The following is a 27824-nucleotide window of genomic DNA, read 5'->3' as shown; positions in this document are numbered from 1 at the left end:
TCAGTTCCAAATAATTAAAAAAATGGTCGATGTTGTTGTAATACTAGTAACGCACCATGTTGATCATGTCCAAATCAATTTTTATTGGTTGTCATTTCTCAAGATGGGAAATGACTGTCATATGCTAAGATTGATCCACCAAAGATTACTTCAAGATCAGATCACAGAGCATTCTTAAAAACCAACCAATCTGATTTTTACACGTCATCAGATTATGTAATTTTCTTGTTACTTGATCACACTTTTCTTCATATTTTGACTTTTTGGTCTTTACCAAACCCCTTTTTAATGCCTATAGCTTGCCTTGTTTCTTTATTCTGTTATGCTCTTAAGCTACTCTAACCCCACCCCAATATGGACATATATTTTTTTATAATACAACATGTACTCTATATATATATATAAGTTCTTCTACTAGTTTTTCCAAATTCAGATCTCCAAACCCAAATTCCTTGTTAATTTCACCATTAGGGAAGAATGAAAACCAGTCCTTTCCTGCTCCAGTTCTTCCTCAGCCTAGTTCTTCTATCGGGTGTTGTCAAACCCGACCCGGACCCACTCCAAGACTACTGCATTGCAGATACCAAAACCCCTCAAACTTTCTTCATGAATGGTGTACCATGCATCAACCCAACCCTAGCAGTCTCTAACCATTTTGCCACTTCTGCATTGTCCAAGCCCGGTAACACCCGGGCCAACCCGTTCGGCTACAATTCCACTTTCACAAACACCCAAAATCTCCCTGGGCTCAACACACTGGGCTTAGCCATGTCTCGGATCGATATAGCGGCTAATGGGCTCGTGCCGCCGCACTCGCATCCACGGGCCTCGGAGGTGACCACTATGCTCAAGGGTACTACACTTCTTGCGGGCTTTGTTGATACCTCTAACAGGCTATTTACACAACAGCTAAGGCCTGGTGATTCATTTGTGTTCCCAAAAGCTTTGGTCCATTTTCTCTTTAATTTTGACCCCAAAAACCCAGCACTATTAGTGTCTGGGTTCAGTAGCCAAAACCCCGGTTCTCAATTCACATCCATCTCAACATTCGCATCGAAACCCGCATTGCCCGATGATGTTCTGATGAAGGCATTTCAAATAAGCGGTCAAGATGTTGCGAGAATTCGGAGGAACCTCGGAGGGTGACCGGAAAAAATAATATGATTCGAAACCAAATGGTTATATTTACTATTTTTTTTTACTATTTTTTTTTCAGTTTAATGTATATTATTTATGAGTTGCCCTAAGCGCAGTCCCGACTGTAAATCTTGTGGGGCCCACAAATTTCACGGTTGTGCTGGTGCAGTCTTCATTGTTTATTCTTGGATTTGGAAAATTGATGTTTGTCTTGTCAATGTTCAAATAATTTTGGAATTATGGACCATAAATGCATGTGTCTCGATAGCCCAGTCGATTAGTGTCTTCAAACTGTTCTTGATTCTCTGCATCTAATTTCTAATTGTTCTTACCTTATAAAAAAAAATGCTCCTAGGTCGAAACAAGTTGATAGGATATTAGGATCCTCTTTTTTACGTCTATGTCGATTCGGTGTGGCAACATGGGGGCTAAAAAAGGAAAGAGAGAAACATAAATCAATTTTTGTTTTTTAGTTGGTTTCACACTCATACCTCGGCTCGAATCTCTAATCTCTCTTTTAGGATTTAGTATTGCTGGACTACTGTCGGTTGTATTTCTTAAGATTTTCTTGAGATCCAAACAGTAATAAAATAAAGGGAGATGAATGTTCTGAATGTTGAAGAAAAATGAATCCAATGAGTTGTGAAGTTGGGCAACCGTTTGACATTGCCAATAAGGCAAGTCTTTGGAAACCCAATCATCTCCTCCGAATCTGATTCCCTGATTGTCGCCTTAGTTTAAACTTTTTTTATACAACAAAAATAAACTTTTTAAAGGCATGTGATCATATCATATTTGACCAAATTCAATCATGTAATCGTATGTATTAATTAATAATATAATATAGGGGAAAAGGAAATAATTGCTACTAGGTTGAAAATTAAGTTATTCAATTTTGAATCTATAAGAAAACAGAGTGTGTGTGTGTTAGCTGTTTGTTAGAGATCCCAAATTGGAAAAAATATATATATACATATCTGCAGCATTATTGAATCACAAAACTCCTTACAATATACATATTATTTGTATGGTTCTTCGTGGCATTGTATCTTGATGTCGAGAGCATGAGCGTAAGAGTAACGGAATTTAGTCATAAACAGTGAATTTGAGTAAGAGTAAATGAAGCGTGAGAGCGACACCTGTAAAGAAAGATTGTGTGACTTAGAACAAAATTATCGTTTTATAAAATTTGTTTAAAAAATATCGTTAAATACAAATGACAAATTTTGTAGATGATCAAACTAATAAACATTGAACGTGTTTCATTTTCTCACCTCCCAAAGGTTTATACTATTGGTTTGGCGGCCAACCAAATGGGAACCCATAATATCTGAAGTAGAGGCAAAAACAGTAGAAAACTCCTGAAGCTTCCACGAGCACTACGTGGGCATAAAGGAAAAGTTCAACAAGGCATAGAATAGAAGCTTCAACGATGTTGAATACATATAGCTTTGGGGCGAAGCAACAAGAAAATTCCGTGAGCTGGACCATTTCAAATTACTCTTCCTTTTTTCAATAATTTATTATATTATTATTTACTTGTCAATCATTGTCACCTATAATTCAAAACATTTGTGTTAATAACACCAAATTATTATTTGTTCCCTTAATTACCTAGTATTTAGTTGGGCCGCCAATGAAAAATATCTGAGAATATTCGATACATGTTTGCAAAGAGGATTTTTATACCGTTTGGTGCAGCACTCAAAAAAGCAACGAAAAGAGGATTTGTCTACCATTTGGTGCACTCAACAAGCAACCAAACAGGACCATGTCATAGGGGGAGAAATGATGTCACTAGCTAACACACGTATTTGCTTGTGTGTTAGTTAGGGACCGATTAAAACCATTTCGTTATGAATTTCGAAACCCTTAAACATGTTATTAGGAAGAAATGATGTAACTAGCAAACACGTATTTATTTGTATGTTACATGGTGATTGATTAAAACTATATTGTTCCGAATTTCAAAACAGTTTTCGACATTTTGACATATTGCTCCAAATTCCAAAACGATGTCCTTTGAAAGAAATGATGTCACTAGCTAACACACATATTTGCTTGTGTGTTAGCTATTGATTGACTAAAACTATGTCAGCCATTTTTAGTGCATCAAAACATAGCGGCGTCATTAAAAACAAAGAACTCGTTTGAGAGAAATGATGTAATTAGTTGACACGTGTATTTGCTAATGTGTTAGTTAGTGATTGACTAAAATCATATTGTTTCGAATCTCGAAACCTTTTTTGGTGCATTTGGATGCACCGAATGATATATAAATCATTTTATTATAATATCAATCAAACAATCGAATTTTAACTGTTCACTGTTTAAAAAGGATTCGAGACAATTTTATTATGATCTGAATTTTTAACTGTTCACTGTTAAAAGATGATTCGAGACGATTACCCGTATTATAGTCCCCCACCCTCATTTGCCAAGAAAAAATGTTAAACATGCATTTTAATTGAAATTTAAAATACGTAGTTGGTAACACTCAATAAGGATGAATAGCATCCTTCATAAAGACACCTAAAGTGTGTCCTCGACACAGTATCTAATTAGTCATTATCCAAACTACTAAAAATAATGTAACAAGAAAACATTTGTCCAAAGAACATTCTACTAAAAATAATGTAAAAAGAAAACATTTGTCCAAAGAACATTTGTTATATATTCAAAGTTACAAACCGATTATATATGCAAAGACGATTTTTATACCATTTGGTGCAGCACTCAAAAAAAGCAACGACAAGAGGATTTGTCAACCATTTGGTGCACTCAACAAACTACCAAACAAGACCGTGTCATAGGGGAGAAACGAAGTCCCTAGCTAACACACGTATTTGCTTGTGTTAGTTAGTGACGGACTAAAAACCATATCTCTATGAATTTCCTTATATGTTATTTAGTAATCGATTAAAATCATATCAATGATGTCACTAGCTAACACACATTTGCTTGTGTATTAACTAGTGATTGACTAAAATTATATTATTCTAAATTTCGAAACCCTTTTTAGGGCATCAAAACATAAAAGTGTTATTTGAGAGTTTTTAGTGCAAAACAAAGCACTCATTTGAGAGAAATGATGTAAATAGCTGACACACGTATATTTGTTTGTGTGTTAGTTAGTGGTCAACTAAAATCGTATCGTTTCAAATCTTGAAACTTTTTTTGACACACCAAATGATATACAAATCATTTTACACTCGAATTTTAATCATTCATTGTTAAAAGAGAATTCGAGACCTCTGCCCGTATTGGAGTCCCCAGCCTAATTTGCTAAGAAAAAAATGTTAAACATGCGTTTTAATTGAAATTTAAAATAAGGATGAATAGCATCCTAGACTGTGTCCTCGGCACGTTATCTCATTAGTCATTGTCCAAACTACTAAAAATAATGTAAAAAGAAAACATTTGTCCAAAGAACATTTGTTATATCTGCAAAGTTACAAACGGATCAACCAAAATTGTTCCTATCAAGAGAAACTCCAATAATTGACATTAAAAAAAAAAAAAAAAAAACCCAATAAAATCAAAAAAATACATCTAATTCAGGTAAAAAGAATTAACCCCCACCAATCAATCTGTAAATTCTGTACACAGCTATCAAAGAATCTTGAATCACCATGTAAAAATTAAAAAATAATAATTAAAAAAAAAAAAATCATCAAATGAAATAATTGGAATACCCAATCATATTCGAATCAGTCGACAAACCCAACGGCTGATGATGATGCTGCTGCTTGAATCTACTGTGGTGATTGTGCTTGTATAGATCATACGGTCCCCAGAGATAATCCAACGGACACGGTTTATTCTGATCAAGCCTAACCCAAGGCTTCCCCTTCCCACTCCAGTGAAGCAAGCTCACTGGACCCGGATGCAGAGACCTACAGCTCCCCTTCACATTGTCCCCACCAAGCCCATGTTGATTCCATCTGTGATCAACGGCCTCGATGTTGCCACCAAACACCAGCAAAAACGGAGGCAATGAACCCAATTCATAGATCCTCCTTTTCCTCTGCAATTCCATCCAGTTCTCGATTTTCCTCCGGTAATTCCCTTCCCTCCATTTCCCCAGATCCATTACCATCACGCCCGTGTTGAAATAACACGGGTTCCTCCACCCGAATACCCGGCAGAGCACCGGGTCGGACCAGAACGAGTCCGTGAAGTACTTTGTGAAGTTGGCGTTGCAGTACTCGGGTGCTCCGATGACCCGTGACCCGGTCAGCGTGATGTTCCAGAGCCGGTGTATGTCGTCGACGAGGATGACGTCCGAGTCGAGGTAGATGACTCGGTTGACACAGTGGTCAAGAATGTCGCCGAGGTAGTTCCGGGCGTAGTTGAGCGGGTTTTCCAGGGCTTGGCGGATCGACGACGAGATGAGGTTGATGACGGTGTCTTCCCGGAAGATGTAGACCTTGAAGTTGAGCGACGGGAACGTGGATCGGACGAGCCGGGTCAGGATTCGGGGACTCACCGCGTCGAACTCGGCGGCGATGAAGTGGAAGAACACGTTCTCCGGGCAGGACGCGTGGCGGAGGACGGAGTGGACCGCCGCCACGGACCCCCGGAGGTACTCGGAGTCAAGAGTCATCGCGACGTGAACCAGCGACGGGTCACACGACGACACCGATTCGGTGTTGGACGACACGGGGCAGCCCACGCCGTTACGGTACTCCGGCGCCTCGGCGAACCGGGACAGTCTGCGAAACACCGATTCCGCCCCCTCGCCGGAGTTGGGGAAGGTGCGAATTCCAAGACACATCAACGGCCATAAACATACACAGTAGAGGAAAAGAAGGGCAGAGATTGATCGAAAGCGAGAACGAAAATGAAAAAGCATTGTGACCGTCTGATTCAGACGGTGAGGTTTTGGGTTCTTGAAAACAATTGCTCTGGTCTTGAGATGTGAACTTATATATTGATGTTGTTATTGCATTGTATTGAAAAGGAAAGAAGGAAAGAGAAATGGATAGTTCTAGAGAGAGAAAGGGTTTAAGGGACTATTAAGTACGTAGAAATGTCAATACATATGTATATAAATGTAAACACCGTGTTGCTATTTTCCTTCAAACCAAACACGGTTTTCCGTTATATAACAGAGAGTGAGAAATATAAGAGATATAGAGAGAGAAAGTGAGTAAGAATATGTGTGAGTTAAGTAAGATTTTATATTCTCCCTCTCCTCCTCCTCTTACTTTCTCTCTCTTCAGTGAGTTATGGTGGAAGGCAGGGGCGGTTTTATACAGAGAGGCAAACTGCAAGCATAGAAAGAGAGAGTATACTGTGCGCTGTGGTTTTTATTACACGCGCCTTGGAATCGCGTGTGGAGGGTTGTGAGTTGAATTTTTTACACTTGCTTGAGACCAATTATTGGAAAAAGTATTTAACTAAAAATATATATATTGGAAAAAGTAAAAATGATTGGATTTAAATTAAAATCTCAGTTGTATGTTTCGAGTAAATTGGAATTTAAGAATTAAAATGTAAATCAAATTTAATTTAAATTAAAATCTTAGTTGTATGTTTCGAGTAAATTGGAATTTAAGAATTAAAATGTAAATCAAATTGAATACTCCGTAACTTGCCAATTTTAGTTAAAGTAAATTTTAAATACCATGAAATCAGCACAGTTTTTTGGAATTTGTAATTCGGTCAGATTAATTCCATTTTTAGTTTTATTAGCGGAAAATGATTTGGAGACTGTAGACAAACCCGAATGGATCTATTTTGAAGAAGTATTCGGTGTGCTATGTGCATCGTACATCAGGCACATGCACATTAGAGTCGCCCGTGCACAACATATACGGAAACGGACGGTTCTGATAGGCCGATGTATGAGGCACGGGGCACACCAAATGTATTCTCCTTACTCTTGTGAGTGAGCCATGAGTCCCATCATTAATGCTTCCTTATTACAGTGACTCGGCTATTAGAATTCACGAATGGATCTGTTAGTGAGGCAGGCCTAAGTCTCACCACTGATGTAGTTATTATGGTGACTCGCTAGTGGAACTCACGCCTAATAATTATTTTAAATTTGTTCAATTGTCAAATTTTCTATCATTACTCTTTATTCATTCCAATAATAAACCATGATACATCATATCAAACATATGTGAGAGGAAGTATGGGCCTCACCACATGACACCACCTCTCCACTTACATAATTCTCAGTCAAAGAAAATATCTAATATTTTAAAATATTTACTATATAGTACCCTAATCAATAAACAACCGTATTATCGACGTACTCCGAAATCAAAGAATATATCTTTTCCAATTCATTTATTTTAGAACTCAAAGTTCGTCATTCCAATTGTTAATGTAAAGTTTGAATAAAAAAAATATAATTATATGTTAGTATGTACCATATAATTGTAGATGTACATAGAGTAGTAGTTGCACTTTGCAATTAAATTAGTCACTATAAAATGTGGGATATGTGCACTGTATGTGTTTGTGACATGTTCTTTTGTTGTTGTTAGGTTTATATAGTTGGTAGTTGCAATTATATAGTATTTGCTTAGTACATAAGGTTGTGCCACTTCAAAAGTTGTTTCTTTTTCTAAGTTGTTTCTTTTGTGTTGTGGTCTTTGTCATAGAATTTGCTTGTGAGTTGAGACACAATGCATATAAATTCATTTATACAAGTTAAACTTTACACTATTTGAAATTTAAACTTTACACTATTTGAAATTCAATTTATTGAATTGTATGAACATCTTGAGTGATATATATAAATGATGTTGAAGTGACATTGTAAAGGATTGAATTGCACTACTTGAGTGGTTGATATTAGAATGATTCACTAGTGATGCTAAAGTGTAGTGGAAAAGGATTGAAAAAACAGGTTACTTTAGGTTTCAATGTTAGTATTATTGTGAAAATTGTTTAATCTTGACTTCTTCTTCTTGTTATTATTTCCATTAAATTGCATAAACATTATTATGTTGATACTAATATGCATATTTACAATTATGTGTTATATGCTTTAAATGAAATTTTAAGATGATAGCTTAATGACAAGACTCTCACTTCACCTCTTAGAGATTGGGCGTTCAAATTGATCTCTTGAAGTTACTCTTAAAAAAAATTCACTTTGCTTGGTAACATTGTTACGCCCATTGCACCATATAACGGACGCATCTGACCGTTCTTTATCGTGCTTGTTTTACATACACGGGTATTATACGGACAGTCCAAATGCGCCCGTTACACGGTGCAACTGGCGACCCAAAAATTTTCTCCATGCAGGTAGATAAGAGACCCCATTTATTAACAACAAATTGTTTAACAACCAAACATAGTTGTGATACATAGACGGATCTGTTAAGGAGAATTTCTTGACCGAATAACATTAATCGGTCACCTTTACATCCCACTTCCTTATATTATTCATACTTAACCAATCACGGTCACCTTTACATCCCACTTCCTTATATTATACATACTTAACCAATCAAAACTATTTTGTTGAACAATTCATTACAACTCATCGAATTTAAAATTATTTTCCTACCAAATATATACCATATATATATAGTGTATATATCTACAATAATAAAATTAATTACAGTTGAAAACAACTGTCTGCTTTAAATCTTTAGGACTTGAAATTTGTTTTGATTTTAATGTAAAATCATGGTAAGAATGTTATCAACAATTTATGAGATGTTGAACCATTGCATTTGGACGCTCATCGAAAATTGAATAGTCACCATTTAAATTAATTACAAGACAATTTGACTATTCAAATTCGATGTTTGCACTTTAAAAAATAAAATAAAAAATTATTATTTGGTGGTATGATTAAAGTTGGGATTATTGAGAGTTTGAATTTGAGAGTGGTGACATTATACAATACAATGTAAGAGCTTAAATCTGTGAAGACCAAAACTAGATTATGACTTTACTATGATAATGGAAATTATTCAACCTCTTCATGGTATTACCCCAATGTCTGAGTTTGACGAGAGCCATATAAATTTATTCGAATTATTAATAGATTAATGATTTAGTTGTATCATATCCCTAATTCTTAGAGAGGTATTAAAGGTTTGACTTTTAATAGAGATATGTGTGTATGAATACCACCAAAAAAAAAAAAAAAAAAACTGTTAGATTTACAATTCTGACCTAGTGATAAAGTGTATCAATAAACTAATGCTTATTAAAAAAATACAATATTAATCATTGTGAGAATAAATTATAATTAGAGAAGCAACTAAAGATTTGCAGGATATTTAATAGCCAATGCTATATATGATGACCCACTTGCTTCAATAAAACTTATTAAAAATGATTTTAAGAAATTAAATATAAAAGACATAACATGTAATAGGAAAGAATAAACAAAAAAAAAGGCAAAGATGATCACCATGAATAACCCGTTAATATAATATAAGGGCGGTAAAACAAAAGTCATATTAAATAATGCCACTAGTAAATATCTAATGGATCTCTTTGATTTCATTTGATTTTGTTTTATTGATATTTGATTAAGTTATTATATTCCGTAGAAAAAAAAAAAAAAGTCAAAAATATATATGAATTCATTTCATTTACTATGACAGCATTGCTTAGTTAATCGTCTAACGTTCATATTCTCAACTGTAAGAATATAACACTTTTCGAAAACCTGTAAGAATAAAAATTCAAATGTTAATATGAAAATAGTCAACCTCTATCAAATAGACCAAAATGTGATATATTAAACACTTGTTTTTTTTTTTTTGGGAAAATGATTCTTATATGGAATAACTGTAATGGAATTGTTAGGCCTATTTTTTTAATTGGTCAATTATATAACAAATAAGGAAGTGAAATTCTGCACGCGGTTATATTTAATATAAATAACCAATTAAAAATTATTTGATTAGACAATTCACTACCGTGTTCGATGTAAGTATCACTACTTTTTTTTTCTTTACTAGTTTTTAACCTTTTTGATCATTTTATATAGGACAATACTTAGAGCATCTCCAACCGTCGTGCATATATTTTTTTTTTTGTAAATCTGATGTGCTACAATGGATTTACACAAAAATTTTGAATTATTTAATTTTAGCTCTAACAGTTATTTTATATATTTTGTGTAAAAATATATCTCATACTAGAACCCCACATAATTTTTAGAAACCTACTTAATAGTATATGGTTGATTCTTTAATGGAATGAAAAAGAGGGATGAAAAAGGAAATATATTGATTGGTGATGTGGCAATATATCTAAGATGAAAAAAATTTACACATCATAGGTGGCAGTGTATATTTTACACAAAAGAGTATTTTAACATACTGTTAGAAATGCTCTTAGGTCCTCACTAGTAGAATTTAAAACATACTCACCGATGTGGACTAATAATAAATGGACACATCCTATTTTAATTACCAAATAAAAAATGGTAATCAAATCACTATCTCTGATTTGGTAACTGAATATCTATCTACCATCTTTGATTTGGTAATTAAAAATCACATATTAATTTATTATTAATCCACATTAACAACAGTAGGAAATGACTTTTTAAATTTACTCTTCCTTTATGAAATAAAAAAATAATAATATATTTTTTAATTAAATCTTTTTTTTAGAAAAGTGGGGAGTAAATATAAAAGCCAAGTTTGGAATTAGAGTAAGCTTTGCTAACTTGTAACTGCCAACTCAAAATAAATAAATAAATTACTAAAAGATAAGATATATATATATATATATATATTTGAAGTGGAGCAATTGGTGCCAGGTGGCGGTTAAAGAAGTGGCGGGGGATGAGCTGGCAAGCTGGGGTATGGGTGAGGTAATCAATAATCTGACAAGTAAAGGCACTACTACTATACATTTGGTCGAGTAGTGCAATGCCAGTTGTTTAATCAGTCGGCCAGCTGTCACTGATGTTGACGGCTGCGATGATCAGTCTGCTGGCACGGCACTGCAACCTACATCGGTGGGCCCTCTGCCACGTGGTCACGTGCTCCCCATTTCTCGAATCAACCAGCCCATCTGGACCTTCTGTCTCTATTTATTATTCTACTCTTTTCTTTTTTTGTATTTTTATGTTTTTGGTACTCCGTAATTAAGTTGTACTTTCTGAAGCCATTAAAAAAAAATAATAAATGACACTGGAATTAGGACAAAATATTATTATTACTCCAAAAGAAAATGCCTTATGTCATGATATCACTGAGAGCTGTAATTGTTTTGGTGTCTTAAATTCCAATACAAGTTTGAAAATTTCTACAGTACTTACCAAAAAAAAAGAAGTTTGAAAATATTTATTGTCTGTTGAGAAAAAAGATAACTCAATAATATATATATATTTGTAATATTAATACCAATTTGTCAAAATTACAAAATTATTGTGATTATTACTTATGATTGTGAAATTAAAGATGTATCATTCAGTACTTAACTCTATTTTTATAAAAATGTTTTACATATTAGATTACAAAACATTATTTGATTTTCGAAAGACAACATTTGTTTTAAATAAAATAAAACAAAAAAGATGTCAAAAAGGACTATCATTTATTTTAATTCCTTTTACTTGCAAAAAGTTAATTCCTCCTTATCTTCTTAAAAGTTATTTGCCTTTTCATTTTTAAATTAAACATGGCATAAGTTATCTTTTATTTTCATTTGCTTTCACCTTCCTTAATTCAAATGCACTATAAATAAAATAAAATAAATAAAAAAAGTCAAAATTGATAAAATTGGGAATTAATATCATCCACACTTTAGCTTTGTGTGTAAGTTACTAAGTTGACTTCAAATTGCTATGACATTTGAACAACCAAACAAAATTAGAAATTAGCAAATGATAACCATACATCTCCAATTAAACTTTAATTTGCCACGTGAGGCTTGAGTGTTCATACTTCATGCATCGACTAATTTAACTAATTAGTGAAATTTAGTCTTTTTAAGGTTTAGGGTTTATAATTTAGTATATATATATATATATTTATTTATTTGATAAGTGGCAAAACCTAAGTATCAAATGCCTATTTAGTGAAATTTGATCTTTAACATGTGTAAAAAAAAAAAATTAAAATGAAAATTAAAATGAGAAAGGATTTTTAATTGGTATTTATTTTCCATAAGAGATGGGCGAACAATTCAATATGTATATATATATATATATATATATATATATATATATTACTAAACTTAGGCACTATTTGGTCTATGTTTTGTTTTTGTCAACATTTAAAAAAACGTGTTTGGCAAAAATTATTTTATTTTGCACAATGCAATTTTTATATATTTCAGCATTGTAAGAACGGTCTTGTAGCCATGAATGATAAAAATTTGAAAAAGACTTGCAACCCTCTTTTTACACCAAACAAGTTTCTATGTTTTTACTTTTACAAATCTTACAACAAATGAACGACTTTCGATTACTATTTAAAATACTTTATAACAAAGTACTTATTTTGTTTTTTATTAAAACAAAACCCCCAAATAAAAAATGTGAACCAAGCAGGACCTTACTCTGTCGATCACGTTGTTAGTCATTGAATCATGATTATGCTTTCACAACCTCTCAAATAAAGACAGTCCATTAGCCCACTTGATATAATCCCTTTTCTTAAAAATTGAACAGTACATGTGTAATGATCCTGTGGACGGGTGCGAGACACTGACAAGCTATTATACTGACGAGTTACGGGTGTATAATCCCACATTGCCTAGGAAAGGGAAAGGTGAAGTGTTTATATGTAGGTGTGTCCCTTCAATTGGTATGAGGCCTTTTGGATAAACTCTAAGAACAAAACCGTGCGGGTTCAGACCTAAAGCGGACAATATCATACCATGTGATGGAGTGGGTCGTTACAAATGGGGGGTGGATTGTGATAACTCTGTGGACGGGTGCGAATTAGTTGGCTTTTCAACTTTTTATAATTCAGACCCGCTCATTCCCTAAACAACCAGTGCAAACTGAAAATTGAGAATTAAAATACAGAGTCAAGTGGAGAAGTTGCAAGTTTAAAATTGGTTTGAATGAGAATCTAGGCACCAACTTGCCATTTTTATAAGGGCACATGGTTTATTGGTCCAAAGCCTCGTTTGGCAAACAACCAATATTAGGCAGGGTGTGTTTTTTTAAGTCGGAAGAAGTTGGGATGGTGTGATTGTCTGTGTCAGTCCATCAGTTCAACAATTTGTTTAATTTTTAATTAATTGGTTCAAACTTTATTTTGTGGCTGAAAATATAATCATTCCTCTATAATTAAATGTAACTTTGTCACTCTACAACAGACATCAGGATCTAAATTTTAGGTGAAGGAGTTTGGAAGGGGAGCTGTTTAAAAAACAAAGCATTAATTCGAGTTTTTTTTTTTAAAAAAAAAAAACAATTATACTATGTTCGGGAAGGAATGCGTTGATTCGTTACTTTCAAACGTAATATTAAAATTTTGATAATAATGCCTTTTAATGTTTTTACGAAAATAAAAGAGGTAAATTATACTGTTGTTTTATGAGGTTTTGGCAAATTACATACAAATAGAATGTTTGACCTTTATTGCTTTAACCTTCCATTAAATTTGGCATGTCGTCAACGACACCCTTTGACATTAATAAAATTTCAAAAAATGACTAAGTTGTCCTTCCCTTGTGCTAAACGACACCTCTTCCTTATATTTTGACATGAAATGACAAAAATACAATAAAATGTCATTAAAATGCAAAGTATCAATTTTCATACCAACTTCATATTGTATTTTATAAAAATATTGATTTTTTTTTGGTTAATTATATTTGATTAGTTTTTTTTTTTCAAATAAAAAATATAGGGTAATTTAGTGCTTACAAGAAAGGAAGAAAAGGGTAATAGAGTTTTTGTTTGACAGATTTTTTTTATGCAATTATTATCAAATTATATAAGGGTATGAAAAACATTTTACATTTTTTTGGAAGTCAAAGTAATAAAGATCAAACGCTCTATTTGTGTATAATTTATCCAAACCTGAGAGGTCAGTGTAATTTATCCAAATAAAAAATAAAAAACAGAAACCACTATATTGGTATTTTCCAAAAAAAAAAAATTTTAATTATTTGTTTTCTTTTTCTAGTAACTCATAAAAGCAAATTTTGTTTCGTCACAATCTTACATATAAAAAATAAAAAATGAAAAAAATTGACAGTCAATGATACATTATGAGATAATTATGAGTCATTAGATATAGTGTGAACACAATTGTCGCCTCAAAAAACTCAACATCCACTTTGAAATGGGCTAATAACGTCCATTGGTGATGGTGTGAATCCAACCTAGAGACTTATCGCAAAATCACTTTTTTTAACAAAAAGTCCTCATAAGGACACTTTCACATGAGTTTGAGTTGATAAAAAAAACCCATAAAAGGACACACTCTTGGATCCAACACATGAAGAAGGCTATGAAAATTAGCACCACTCTCCCTTTTTAACCCAAATTATCCAAAAGATTTCAAGTAGCACAAAGACTATGACAACTTATTTTCGCAGGTGGCCACTGGCAAGTTGACATATAAATCACATGCACACTTACACTCTCTGACATTTTCTTACATTTACAATGATATATATATAAAATAAAAATAAAAAAATGACAGATTAAAATTCAAATAAGAATTATAATATAGATATAACAAGGTATATATTTATTGATGGACATTACTTGGAATATGAACTCTCATTTTCAAAAATAGGAAAAAGAAAGTTAAATTTTTGAGTCCGGTCTAAAAGCAGTATTACGAATTTGTATATGTTTAGTTAAACTTTTAAGATTTATTAAATATATTTTAATGTGTATTATTATTATTATTAGTTCAGTATTATACCTATTGATGCAAAATTCTGCTATGACCTGAAACCTGCAAGGGAAGGGAAGAAATAATTGGAGAGGCACCAGTGTTGTATTAGCTTAAGGGTCTCGGACGATCAAATTAGAGCCAAAACTGAAAAGAAAGTAAAAGAAGAGATTTTTCTAGGAGTTCCAATTTCTAACCGGTGTCATTTAAATTTCTTGTAGCTTTAGAAGTGCAGTAACAATACCACTCTCATTTTTCTTCTTCTTTTTTCATTTTGTTATATATACTGTTAAAATTTCACTATTACCCCCACTAAATTTACTAAAAGATTACTTATTATCCTCTCTCAAACAATTTTCTAAGCCTATTCCCGCATAACGTATCAAATTGAATTTACGTGAGTGAAAAAAAACAAAACATTATCATACATATATATATTTATGTACAATCGAATACATCCTTTATTATATGTATGTATGTATGTATTGCCAACAAACAGTGGAAGTTGACAATGAAAACAATTCATACAACAACAACTATTTTAGGAGTTTGGAAAACCCTAATGGTTAATTGAGAATGGCCCCATTGATAGATAGTGAGAATATTTGGGGGGTGAGAAGTTGGGGAAGTTGGTGGCGTTGGACTCTCTGACCAAAATGGTGTAATGTCACGAGTTTTGATAAACAAACAAAAAAACTGCTAAACGACACTCCATAAGTCCATATCAATGGTGCTACCTGTCAGACGGTGTCGTTTGTCCACATCTCGCTTTTAATTCACCACTATTCCACATAAAACAAAGCAGGAACAGAGAAGGAAAAGCCTCCACTGTCCTGTTTATTTATATTTCTTTATTATAATTAAATCTTTTAATTTAATGAAAATTATTGTTTATTCTAGAAAAAAAAAAAAAAAAATCATTATTATTATTATTATTTTTTTTCTATCTAAAGTTTCGCGGCAATCCGGACCGCCCCACTTTGAGTTCTGAAAGGAGATTGCCTTAAAATGATAGGAGAAATAAAGAGGAATATATTATTATTTCATTGAGTTATTTTACTTTTGATATTTTTTTTTATAGGATAATTACAATAAACCCTTTTTAACTATGAATCAAGTGCAACTAATCTTCTAGAACTACAAATAACCCCTTCAACTATGAATTTTGTGCAGTCAAAGAACAGGTAAGGTTTTCCGGTCCACTTCTATCGCCGGAAAGTTGAAAAAGACCTTTTGCCACTTTAAATAAACCATTGTCTTGTAACCTTAAGTTATTATTATAAAATTGACTAAATACATGGACCAGTGTAATCACAAGCACCAATTAAAATTGGACACCTCAGAAACTTCACAACTATCAAAGCTCATCAACTTAATCCCTTTTTTTTTTTTTTTGGGCCGACACCACAATCTCTATCTCTCCACCATCTATTTCTGGTGGTGACAACGGCTGAAGGCTCAACTAACAACAATAAAGGCTTGATAATCGGGATGGCTATCTGGTAATCGGGATGGCTATCTGGTAATTGGGGTGGCCATCACAATATGTGATGGTGTTTAGATGACGAGACCCACGACCACGGAAAATTCTGGACACTTTCTTTCGTCTTTTCAATCTTGATTTTGCTGGAGAACTCAGCTAAATCCGTGGTTCTTTCAATATAATTTGATCTTGAACCATGGTGTTTTTGAACTAAAAGTTATTTACCAATTGATGGGGTTTCGCGATTTGGTCTGTTTGCGATGATTCTGTGAATCAAATCTTTCGATTGGGTTTGGCGAGAGGTTGAGAATTTTGCAATTGGGTTTGCTTGTGATTGGATTTCGTCAATCAGTTCTAGTGATTCAAGGGGTTCATATGGAAGATGTAACGTTGCCATGAATATGGATAATGTGTACAGAGCTATAATTTTTATTGATAGTATTTATCTGCATAATGAAGAAGATGGACATACATGTTAGCCATATGAATGTATATATAGAGACAAAAGGGTAATTGTCATTTAATATAAGGGTACTATGGTCTTTTATTTTCATAAAGGTTGTATGATCATTTAATTAAATTTGGGTAGTCACGTGAGGGACACAAGTGTGTAAAATTCGTATGCCAGTTACCTGATGAGGTAAATTGCAACAAAAGTCATAAATTCAGGAAATTTTTTGCCAATTTAGTAATCGAGGGGGGTTTCCGGCTCAAATGGACATAATTGAAGTAGGTTTTATGCATTTTACCCTATTTTATATAAAATTATTTTTCTCATACTCAAATTTAATTATCCTAATTAATAAGCTTTTTATCGTCTCATTACACACGTATCTACTCATTTAATTCTCCTAATTATTTTTCTCATACTCAAATTTAATTATAAGTAAAAAAAAAAAAATTACATAAAACTTATCAATTTTCGCAATTAATATATTTTTCATGATCTCCCGTTATGTTATTTGAATCATCCAAAAGAATTTTTGTCTCACCATTAAATTTTCATTTTTTTATTCTTAAGCAAATTTATTTGTTTGTATGCAAGTACTTTCTTTTCTTTCCCCGGAAATTTATATGTATGGTAATTGGTAAGTACTTGTGATAAGACAAAAATAAATTGATAATATGAAATAAGCCAGAGCAATCCTTTACAAGTGCTTCTTAAATGCATTTTGGGACTTTGACAACTTAGAAACACTTTTTACTATACAAGCCTATATTGGCCAATGAAAATTCATTTTAACAACTCCATTTAACACAATAATACCGAGAATTTTGTGCATGTTATGTAAGTAAGGATGACGCCTTCACATTTTTCGTATTTAACATCATCCGAATTCAGATATATCTAGTTGTTACTTACAGCATACCTTCTTTTTTTTTTTCAAGCTTTACTCGTACATATAGTTTGCATGCAATTCTGACTTGAGGGTCACGTGTTCGAAACAAAAACAAAATAAACAATCAAACCTCGTGCACTGAATCGACTCGATGCAGCACTGAATCGAGTCGATGCAGCCGAACCTCATACACTGAACAAACTCTTCATTGTAACAACTTACAAGGCATCCAGAGTCCATTGGTTATCACTTAATCAAGAGATGTGGAATCAGAAAAGAGGGCCGTAGCACTTCACAATCATGAAAACTAATCAACAACATTTTTACATCTGTGGAACCGATGGAGAGGCAAAAGGAAAAATGCGAGCTTATTCAAAAATACTGCACACACACTGTGTAGAGCCAAAATTTGCGAGCAACTCATAGATGGCATGCAATGCAAACACAAAAGCCAAGGCAAAAATAATCCTGCATATGCACAAAAAAATAATTGTGGTTTACGAAATTTTTGTGTGGAATGCAAACTTCAGTATAATACTAAATGTTGCAGCATTTTACGCTAAAAATCACACTATATATCAAAGCATTTATTCAAAGAAGCACAAAAGGAGCCGTTTTCAACAAATTCATACACAGAATTGGCCATTGTGCCCCCAAACTATACCTGCACCGCCAAAATGTAAAAGTCTGACCATACCAGAAAATGGTACCATCTTCTATAAATCAAGAGGGGAGAAAAAAAACGACGGCGAGGAAGGGATGAAAAAATTTCAGTACAACTTTTATTCTTCAAATTTCTCCCTAAACTACTTTTTGTTGATCCGCATACAGGTTAGAATCTTTCCCCGGGGGCTTTTTTCTTTAAGGAAGCACAGCTCTGACTTCTTTCCTATCTGCTCCAAACGACTGCAACAGAAAACCAGAAGAAAACATTTAATATAATAGGCCATAAAGAACAAACCATTTCTTCGTATAAGCAACTAGAAAATTTATATTGAAGAAGCCAAGGACCAATCTGAACACCAATACCACTTCGATCTATATCATCAATATAGATTGACCATTCTTGACTGGTAATGGGGGGAACCGCCGATTTTTACCCAAAACTTTATTTTTGGGTCCGTATTAATAGATATTAATGGTGAGCTTGAAAAAGAAAATTACATGTGACCGCTCCAAAGTAAACTTTTTACTCTTGCTTTAGAAAATCTAATTGAGGTTACAATAAACAAGGTTCTTTATTGCAAAAGTCCTTGCAACAATATTATCAATGCTCTAGTCAGATATGGAAAAGAAAAATGGATGCTCAACACCTGATAGTGTTTTATTTATTTGTCGTCAGCGTGTTATTCTCCAGTTTTTTTCCTTTATCGTATCAGTCTACCCATCTCTATTTAATTAAGTTTGTATTCCTATTCTTTTTAGGTCGTGCCATTATATGTCTCTCGTGTCTTAGGTTATAGTAAAATTGGGAAACAATTATAACAAGGGAACCAACGAGCCAGTGGCCTAGCGGTATCACCTCTTACTTCCCCAAGGGAAGTCAGAGGTTCAAGTCTCAGAACAAACAAGTGTGTGTGAATACCAACTAGGAAAAAAATAAAAATTACAACGAGGGAGCTCTCACTAAGATTGCCCCCTTTTAACCATTGGGTTGCAAGGCTGTGAGGTCAATCTTTAGATCTAACAACTACAAGAATAAAGCTCAACAAATATTATGGTGGAATGTTAGTAATAACAACAATGCCCTCTAACGCAAATATACACTTGAGTTTCCTCATTTTAGACATGCTCTTACGAATATATATAAAGACTTATATTGTAAGGAAAAATTCATTACAATTATTTCATAAATTATATAATTTTTAATTCAATAATAACTAGTTTGGCCTCCCGCAAATGAATATTATGGCGGATTGTTGGTAATAACAACAATGCCCTCTACCGCAATAAAGAGAAATACATGAAAAAATCTTTGCTTTGGCCAAACATTAAATTTATCTTTTAGGAGGCACAGATATGCACACGGGCCAATGGTATGACATGAGATATGGAAATGACAATAAGACAATTCTTAAGGGGAAAAAAAATAAAATATAAAATATATTGTTATATACAACAACAAAATAATAATTCTTACTCATTTTATCCACTTTCTTGTGAATAAAATCACCAGTTTGTTTTTTTAAAATTTTATATTATATTTTAAATAATGCATAATATATTTTAAAATTATACTGAAATCCCATTCTACTAAAAAACTACTTGCAAAGCTACCCTGCCACCTCCTGAAAGTGTCCCAAATGCATGCCATGTCTCATTTGCAAGACACTTCAAGTCATGTCCCAAGCGTGTCCGACACTGCTATGGCATCCGTTTGAGAAGGGTTTGTGCTTCCTAGTTTATCTTATTTTTCCCTTCCTAACACCGCTTGTATATAAGAAATACACTAGGTGATGTACTATATATCCTGGTTAAGAAAAGTTGCAATCTAAAGGAAATATAATCAAAAGTACAAACTTTTTAATTTTTAATTTTCAATTCTGAAAGTGAGAGATTATCAAGTTCTCCTCACTCCCTGAGTATCACTTGAACTGAAGCCACATATGTCAGCGAATTGGGAGGTGGATGCTCTTTGACCAAAAAATGTGCCTCATTTTTGGGGACCTTTCTAACCTTTGCAGGTTTATCTTCTGTTTCCCCTGCTTTTAAGGGTTTCAAAATGGAGTCTAATCTAATCTAACACATACAACCTGGTTCCACATTTCAACAGGTTAGGATTTCTTGTTTCATAAACACAGAAATGCTTCATTCTTTGCTTATTTTATTTCCATCAGGACTACTCATCCTTGAGTTGCTGAGAAGTTTCGCAGGATAGTTTATAGTTTAACATGTACTATCATAATCTGGGATGGACTTTGGTTTCTAGATTCAACAATTATGGAGAATTTTATGAACTTATTTTAATTTAACAACACTGCTACTTTGACAGAAAGCGGGTTGAGCCAGAATTTTCATGAGTTTTAGTTCAATGGGGGGTCATACAACTCCTGAACAAAATATTATTTTTTTAACTTTATGATAACAAAAAAATATAAACATCTATTTTCTAGAGTTGAAGACAAGAAAATTTTCAAATAGAAAGTAAACAAACAGCAAAATTGATGATGCTTTCCAAAGAATCATTTCCAATATATGAATGGATTTCCTCTCGCAACCATCACACTCTTAAGGTCAATGGGTTGGTAAAAGGCAAGTGCATGAATTCAAATTGTAGGCTTTCAATAAAAATGAGATTTTTATCTTGGGGAAAAAGGAGGGAGGGAAGGAGGGTGAGAGAGGTTCAAATTTGTTCTTGACCTTTGTCAAAGATTTTAGAGGAATCATGTATAGAAAAAACAATAATTTTTCTATATGTTGACCTAGTCCCCTTACAAATTTCCAGTGTCAACTGACACTACTGGAGTCTGTGGATTGAGTATACGGAGTAAGAGATGAGCACTAGGAGGCATTCTACAGGAGACATGGTTTCCCTGCCCCCCACCCCATCATTCACATGTCCCACTCCAGGGAAGGGGGAGTGATTGTAGAAAGGACACACAAATACTCTCCACCCCAAATAATAGACTCACCCCATCCCTGTCTTAATTATCGTTAGAAAAATGTTTTTTTTTTTTTTTTTTTTTTTTTTTTTTTTTTTTTTTTTTTTTTTTTTTTTTTTCATTTTCCGACATTTTATTAAGAAAATTAAAGTAATACAAGTATCAAGTAATGTACATTCAGGTAAGATACATGTTGCGGAAACATATCAATTTACACATGAAAAAGATCATTGTGGATTTTGCATTGTTAGATTATAGATGTCATTAGCAATACCAATAATAGCATTTTGAAGTGCAATCTAGATGATTAGCCAATTCACAGGGGAAAAAAAATCTACCTCAACTCCATAGCCTTTCGCATATACATTGGTAAAGAGTTCAGAAGGATCTGGCATCGGGCTTTCCTGTAATAGGGGGGAAAAATATGTCCATGACCAGTAACAGAAATAAAAATAAAAAGCAAGCTTTTCAAAGTGTCGCAGTCTAGGAAGCACGGACACTCCAAAATGGGCGAAGAATCCGTGTCCGACACGTGTCGGACACAGACACGCGTCGGACATGCCCCGACAAGTGTCGGACACGCCAAAAAACGTGTCTGGAATTTTTTTATTTTTTTTAATTTTCGGACACAGCTCGGACACGGCTCGGACACGGCTTGGACACGGCACAGACACGGCTCAGACAGATCGGACACGGCTCGGACAGCTCGGACACGGCTCAGACACACTTTTCTGGATTTTTTTTTTTTTTTTTTTAAATTTTTAATGCTGATATGTTCTATTTTTTGTTTTGAACTACCCTAAAGATGCTGATATATATATATACTAACCTAAAGATGCCACAATTCGCCGTGTCCGTGTCCTAAAGATGCTGATATATATATATATATACTAACATATCAGTGATATATATATATATTCCAACCTAAACATATCAGTGTTTTTTTTTTAAAATTATTAATGCTGATATATATATATATATATACTATTCGCCGTGTCCATGTCCTAATTTTTTTGGATTTGCCGTGTCGCCGTGTCCGTGTCGTGTCGTATCCGTGTCCCGTATCCGTGTCCGTGCTTCTTAGGTCGCAGTAGATCCACTAAACAATTAAGATAAAGAATATGGCGTGCTTCTCACCTTGGCTTGAGCAATGGCTTCATCTACCTGTTTCCTCAAGTCTTTCTCAATATCCTGAAAAAAAAAATTCAATAAAAGAAAAAATTCAAGGCCAGACCCTCGTTATGCAGTAGTTCTTCACAGGTATGATTGGCATCACACCCTCAAAATCAAAGAGAAGAATAAATATCCAAATAATTAAAGCTAATAATAAATTCTCCTTAAGGAACTCAACCCAACCAATTTTTATTCTATTTTATTTTATTTTTTGAAAGTAACCCAACTAAATTTCAAAGTATAGAATTTTACATTCTGTAACTTAGTTCAAGGATCCAAAGTCATTAGATACCTTGAGCTCTTTTTCAGTGGCTAGATCATGAGATAATATCAGCTTTCTTATTCTTTCAATTGGATCTCGCTCCTGGAAGTATTAAAATCCATCCAGAATAGGAGTTAATAAAAATAATCATCATCATCATCATATGAGACATGTAAAGACATAAGATTAACACAAAATTCCCTTTAGTCTATAATAGATTGTTATTGAGAATATATCAACCTGTCTAATACCACTTATTTCATCACGTGTGCGGTAGGTGCTCCCAGGATCAGACATAGAGTGACCATGGTACCTGTAAGTGTCCATTTCAAGAATCTGAACACCAACATCATAAGCAAAGACAAATATTAGTTGTTTCAATACAAACGACAGAAAAACAAAGTACTAAAAATTCACAATAAATTACTCCAAGCACCTGTGAGATACGACATATGCAAAAACTATTACGCATTGCTGTATGAAATGTATGCAACATGGAATATACAAGTACAAAAGCTTCATATTATGCAACTTCCAGAACTTGGTTTCACCTGTTTGTAATGCATTAAAATATAAAAGCTATTTGTGGATCCATTTAACATACAAATCTACAAGGATTAAGGTCCACATTTTATTAGAACCACAAAGCACATTTCATATCCTTGGTTTAGAATGCCCATGTCCCAATTAAACATCTGTCTTTACTATATCCGAGCACATCCCTACAATGAGTATAAACAAAAATTCAGGTGGATTTGGACACCCCCTCAATTCTGACTGGTTTTAACTTAACCACTTAAAAGCATGACAAAATTTCTCCCTGACGGTCAGGATTCAAATTTTTGTTGAGCACCATCACAAAAAAACTAAATTTACAATTTTATCATCAATGTTTTTAAGGTCCTTTTCATAAATGAGATTGTTCGAATTTTAAAAGAATATTCTTGTTCGTTTTGCTGAAAAATGCCCTCCTTTCCCAAAATGGATATGGTTGCCACCTTGTCGGGTAGGGGGAGGAAGCTGCTAATAGTGGATTCCCATGTGACCTCAAAAAAATCATCATTATCTACTATCAAATGACAAAAAAAAAAAAAAAAAAAAAAAAAAAAAAAAAAAAAAAGACAATCTCATTTTTTTACGCCACCGAATTCCAGAGGAAGTCAACCCTAAACTCTCATTACGCCAGCCTTCCAATCTTCACACGCTACTCACCAAGCATGACCCGAAGCCTCTCTAAACCTTCAAAATGGACACCAAAAAATAGAAGGGGGAGTGTGCACAGATCCAATTTTCATGGGAATGTATTATCTATTTCTAAATATCCTATATTCACTGTGTTTTTGGCTTTTTAATTGATCAACCAATGCAATTCAACAAACCTCAACTCAGCAAAGCCTTGCTGCAACTATTTGAGCCTATTTCATCATTATGCTCTAGGGTCATAATGTCATAAATAAATAAACTTTTATTGATCATGATTAAGCATTACAATCACATTGAATCACATCTTGAACACGTTGAGGTACATCGTCCGTAATCTCGCCATTGAATTTCTGCTCAACTGCAGCCTTAAAAAGAGCATGAGCAACACCATTTGCCAAGTAAGAGATATACTGAACTTCAAAGCCTCCATTGTATTGCATCAAATCTCGACAACCATTAGTAATTACCAAGAGGTAAGAATTATCAAAACTTTTGACTGCATTAACCACCACTCAAGAATCACTCTCTAAAATAAAGTTGGTAAAACCCAATTTTGCTGCCAACAGGATAGCTTGATGAAGAACCAATACTTTAGCGGTGGAGGCATATATGGTTTTGTCAGAGTAACTCACAGCAGTCCTCAACATTTCTCCCGCATGGTTTCAAGCTACAATTCCAGTAGCAGCCAACTTGTATTTTTACAAAAAGCAACATCCAAATTGATTTTCACTGCCTAACTGAAGTAAGAACCACATCTTCCTCTTGTACCCTCTGTGATTCTCTTAACTCATAAAACTGAGCCATGCCTCGTTCTATATAATCTCAATCTTTTGACCACCTCTTCCCATTGAACTCATAAACAATGTGTTATATGACCGATATTTGAAGTAAGCATGCAATAGTAAAAAAATATAGCATAAAATAATATAAAATAAACTCTTCTAATATTTTCGTTCCCAGTATCCATCAAACATTTGATGTAAGAGAAAAACAGAGGACAAAACACTAGAAGCCAAGGTTCAGAAAGATACTAAGTCAAAACTCAAATCACAAACGGTTCCATCAAATATCATGTATCACATGTATAGAATTTGAGTCAAATGAAGTACTTGATTCTCATGTCTCAACATTACTGGAAGAACAAGCTTTAAGAAAAACAGGTACTTGTGATGGTTTCATGAAATTCTAAATAGATCTCAAGAAAAGCACTATGCTCTCCTATTATATGCTATCACGGGACATGCTACTGTCCAGATATTTGAGAAAATGAGCAAATGCACCTAAGCACAACAATCCCAATTTCTCATGCTACGCATTCTACCCCAAATGAGTTGCAAAATTTGATGGTGTGAAAATTTAGACCAATTAAGACAATGACTCTCCCAGGCAGTCAAACATCCCTTCTGAAAACAACTAATTAAACCTATCTCAACCTGCATGTATTAAGAGGTAAGCATCCAGCTAGCATTATTCTGATTTATCGAGAGTCAGAGGATTACTGCATCTACAGTTATGTCTCAGCTGTCATGTACTTTCCATTGGTGAAGAAATCAATCATAATTATTTCTGATGCTCACCAGAAGTATACACATTTTTTATTATTACTCCCCTTGTTTTCTTGGCAGGTTAATATTGTAAGTCTCTTTGGACTTCTAAAATAATCCCTGTTAATATAAAAAGCTAACCAGCAAATTGCTAGGATGAAACACTGGAAAACTAATTAAGAAAGACAACAAAGTCAAAATGGAATAGAGAAAGTGCGGATTCTATCAGACAGATTAAATACACATACGCACACAAAACCAAAATAAAAAATAAAAAATTAAAGCCGCAGAATGTCACAAACGCCTGAAAAATGCACTCACAATGGGTCCATTCTTCAAAACGTGCTCCTTAGCAAATTTGCATGCTTGTTTCACAGCAAGAGCATCCATACCATCTACCTGTTTCAGTATGTGAATAGTATGACAAACAATAAACCATTGAAAAAAGCAATACATGGAAATATAAACAACAATGCTCCTTCTGTACACACACAATCACAGACACACAAACAAATAATAATAATAAGATAGTCCATTTTCCTTTTTGAATGCTCTGCAGCAATAGATGTGATTGTTGTAGATTTTTCAAACTATCAATTTCCAGTAAATGTGGATATACTAACTAGTGTGAAAAGGGAATAGTAAATGTGGATATAGTAATCAATGTGCTATAATTAGTTGCTAATGACCAGAACAGTACCAATCTATGTGCATGCATATAAATATATATCATCACATATAAATAGATATCATCGTTACAGAGTAATTCAAACTAAAGACAAAAGAATATCAAAACTGCAGCAACAAAATCATTAGAAACTCCATTTAATAAAAAAAACCAATGCAGCTCAGTATCACCTTCAAACCAGGAACATAATCCCCTCTCTTGTAGTATGCCGGACTCTTCGCCGCTCTCCACTCCGCCGTCCCCATTCCATCTGCCACATCAATCCAATTTAACACAATTAATCCCAAATACACACAACATATGTTCAATTTAACACAATGAACCCCCAAAGTCACACAACATATGTTCAATTCAAGTATGAATATTTCAGTCCTTACAATGATTGTTTTCGCAAACCAAGATTGCTGGAAGATCCCAAAGCGCAGCCATATTAAGGGCCTCGAACAACTGACCCTGATTCGCCGCGCCGTCACCGTACATCGTGAAGGTAACATGCTCTTCCTTGGAATACTTCTGAGCAAAGGCCAATCCACAACCCAAAGGGATCTGAGCCCCAACGATCCCATGCCCTCCATAGAACCCACTGTCCTTCTTGTAGAAATGCATCGACCCGCCTTTCCCCCGAGAGCAGCCGTCGCGGCGGCCCATCAGCTCGGAGAAGGCCTCAAAGAGGGTCCCGCCTCGGCCGAGGAAGAGGCAGTGATCGCGATAGGCGGTGATGATGCAGTCCTTCTTGGTGATGGCAGCCTCCATGCCGATGGCGACCGCCTCCTGGCCGTCGTAGAGGTGGCAGAACCCTCGGATCAGCTTGGCCTTGTAGAGCGAGTCCGCAGCGATCTCCATGCGGCGCATCAGCGCCATGTCATGGAAGAAGGTCATGAGCTCTTTCGGGGAGGTCTCGACCGTGCGAGAGGGTGGGTCGCATTTGTGGCTGGTGAAGGGGACACTGGTTTCAACGGTGATGGTGTCGTCGGAAGACGATGAGAATGGACGGCGGAGAGATTGGGTGTAGGATACGGCGGTGGTGAGGGGTTTTAGGAGATTGGAAGAACGGCGTGATAGAGCCATCTCCGCCGTTGGGTGGATCCAATTGTTGCCGGTGTGTTGGTCTGAAAATGGGAAGGGAAGGGTTTGGTGATGGTGATAAAGGGGATACTGAAATTGAATAGTGAATTGAAAATTGGTTTTATGACTGAAAGCGATTGTGTCGTTAACCTATAATTCTTACAAATAAATAAATAAAATAAAGTCAAGAGGTTTAACAAGAAAAAAATACTACGGAGTACTACGTTATTTTTATTAATCATAAGATAAAAATAATTTTGAGATTTATGAATACAAAGACAAAATCAAGGGAATCTTATCTAAATTGTATTCAATAAATATAGCCATAAATCTTTGTAGTCTTCTTCTTTGTTAGATTGAGCTAGAATCTTCTTAATTATAGTGTTTGGTAACATTAAATTTACACTTTGAAATTAAAATTAAAAAATATATGTAGTTTAAAATTTGAAAATTCATCATTTCCAAATCCAAATTATCCAATAAGGGGTTGTCATTTGATTAACTTGAAACCGATCCGAT

The 27824-nt window shown here is 34.2% G+C and overlaps 3 protein-coding genes across 3 annotated transcripts; 1 reads left to right on the top strand and 2 right to left on the bottom strand.

Annotated features, from left to right (window-relative positions):
* The first annotated feature begins 423 nt into the window (after positions 1–423).
* LOC132302204 (germin-like protein subfamily 1 member 1) lies at positions 424–1374 on the top strand. The gene has a single exon (XM_059799075.1). The coding sequence runs from the start codon at positions 478–480 to the stop codon at positions 1144–1146; it is 669 nt and encodes a 222-aa protein (XP_059655058.1). The 5' UTR covers positions 424–477; the 3' UTR covers positions 1147–1374.
* A 3319-nt stretch (positions 1375–4693) lies between these two features.
* Positions 4694–6386, bottom strand: LOC132302976 (probable galacturonosyltransferase-like 9). The gene has a single exon (XM_059799991.1). The coding sequence runs from the start codon at positions 5990–5992 to the stop codon at positions 4811–4813; it is 1182 nt and encodes a 393-aa protein (XP_059655974.1). The 5' UTR covers positions 5993–6386; the 3' UTR covers positions 4694–4810.
* An 11934-nt stretch (positions 6387–18320) lies between these two features.
* On the bottom strand, positions 18321–27435 carry LOC132302975 (pyruvate dehydrogenase E1 component subunit alpha, mitochondrial). The gene is made up of 8 exons (XM_059799990.1): positions 26618–27435; positions 26411–26490; positions 25874–25951; positions 23046–23141; positions 22836–22907; positions 22508–22561; positions 21709–21774; positions 18321–18674 (listed from the first exon to the last, which is right to left on the bottom strand). Exons 1-8 carry the CDS (start codon positions 27306–27308, stop codon positions 18630–18632), a joined length of 1182 nt encoding a protein of 393 aa, XP_059655973.1. The 5' UTR covers positions 27309–27435; the 3' UTR covers positions 18321–18629.
* Positions 27436–27824: the final 389 nt, after the last annotated feature.

The sequence above is a fragment of the Cornus florida genome, unplaced genomic scaffold (assembly GCF_030987335.1).
Source record: "Cornus florida cultivar Cherokee Brave unplaced genomic scaffold, ASM3098733v1 CherokeeBrave_3.0.0_Hap2_Chr04, whole genome shotgun sequence".
Taxonomy (NCBI): Eukaryota; Viridiplantae; Streptophyta; class Magnoliopsida; order Cornales; family Cornaceae; genus Cornus; species Cornus florida.
This window is presented reverse-complemented; position numbering and strand designations above follow the sequence as displayed.

Coding starts and splice junctions, on each gene's coding strand:
- LOC132302204 (XM_059799075.1), top strand. CDS start 478: ATGAAAACCAGTCCTTTCCTGCTCCAGTTCTTCCTCAGCCTAGTTCTT.
- LOC132302976 (XM_059799991.1), bottom strand. CDS start 5,992: ATGCTTTTTCATTTTCGTTCTCGCTTTCGATCAATCTCTGCCCTTCTT.
- LOC132302975 (XM_059799990.1), bottom strand. CDS start 27,308: ATGGCTCTATCACGCCGTTCTTCCAATCTCCTAAAACCCCTCACCACC. Junction 25,952..26,410: donor ATTATGTTCCTGGTTTGAAG/GTGATACTGAGC, acceptor ATACTGAAACAG/GTAGATGGTATGGATGCTCT. Junction 21,775..22,507: donor AAGCCATTGCTCAAGCCAAG/GTGAGAAGCACG, acceptor CCCCTATTACAG/GAAAGCCCGATGCCAGATCC.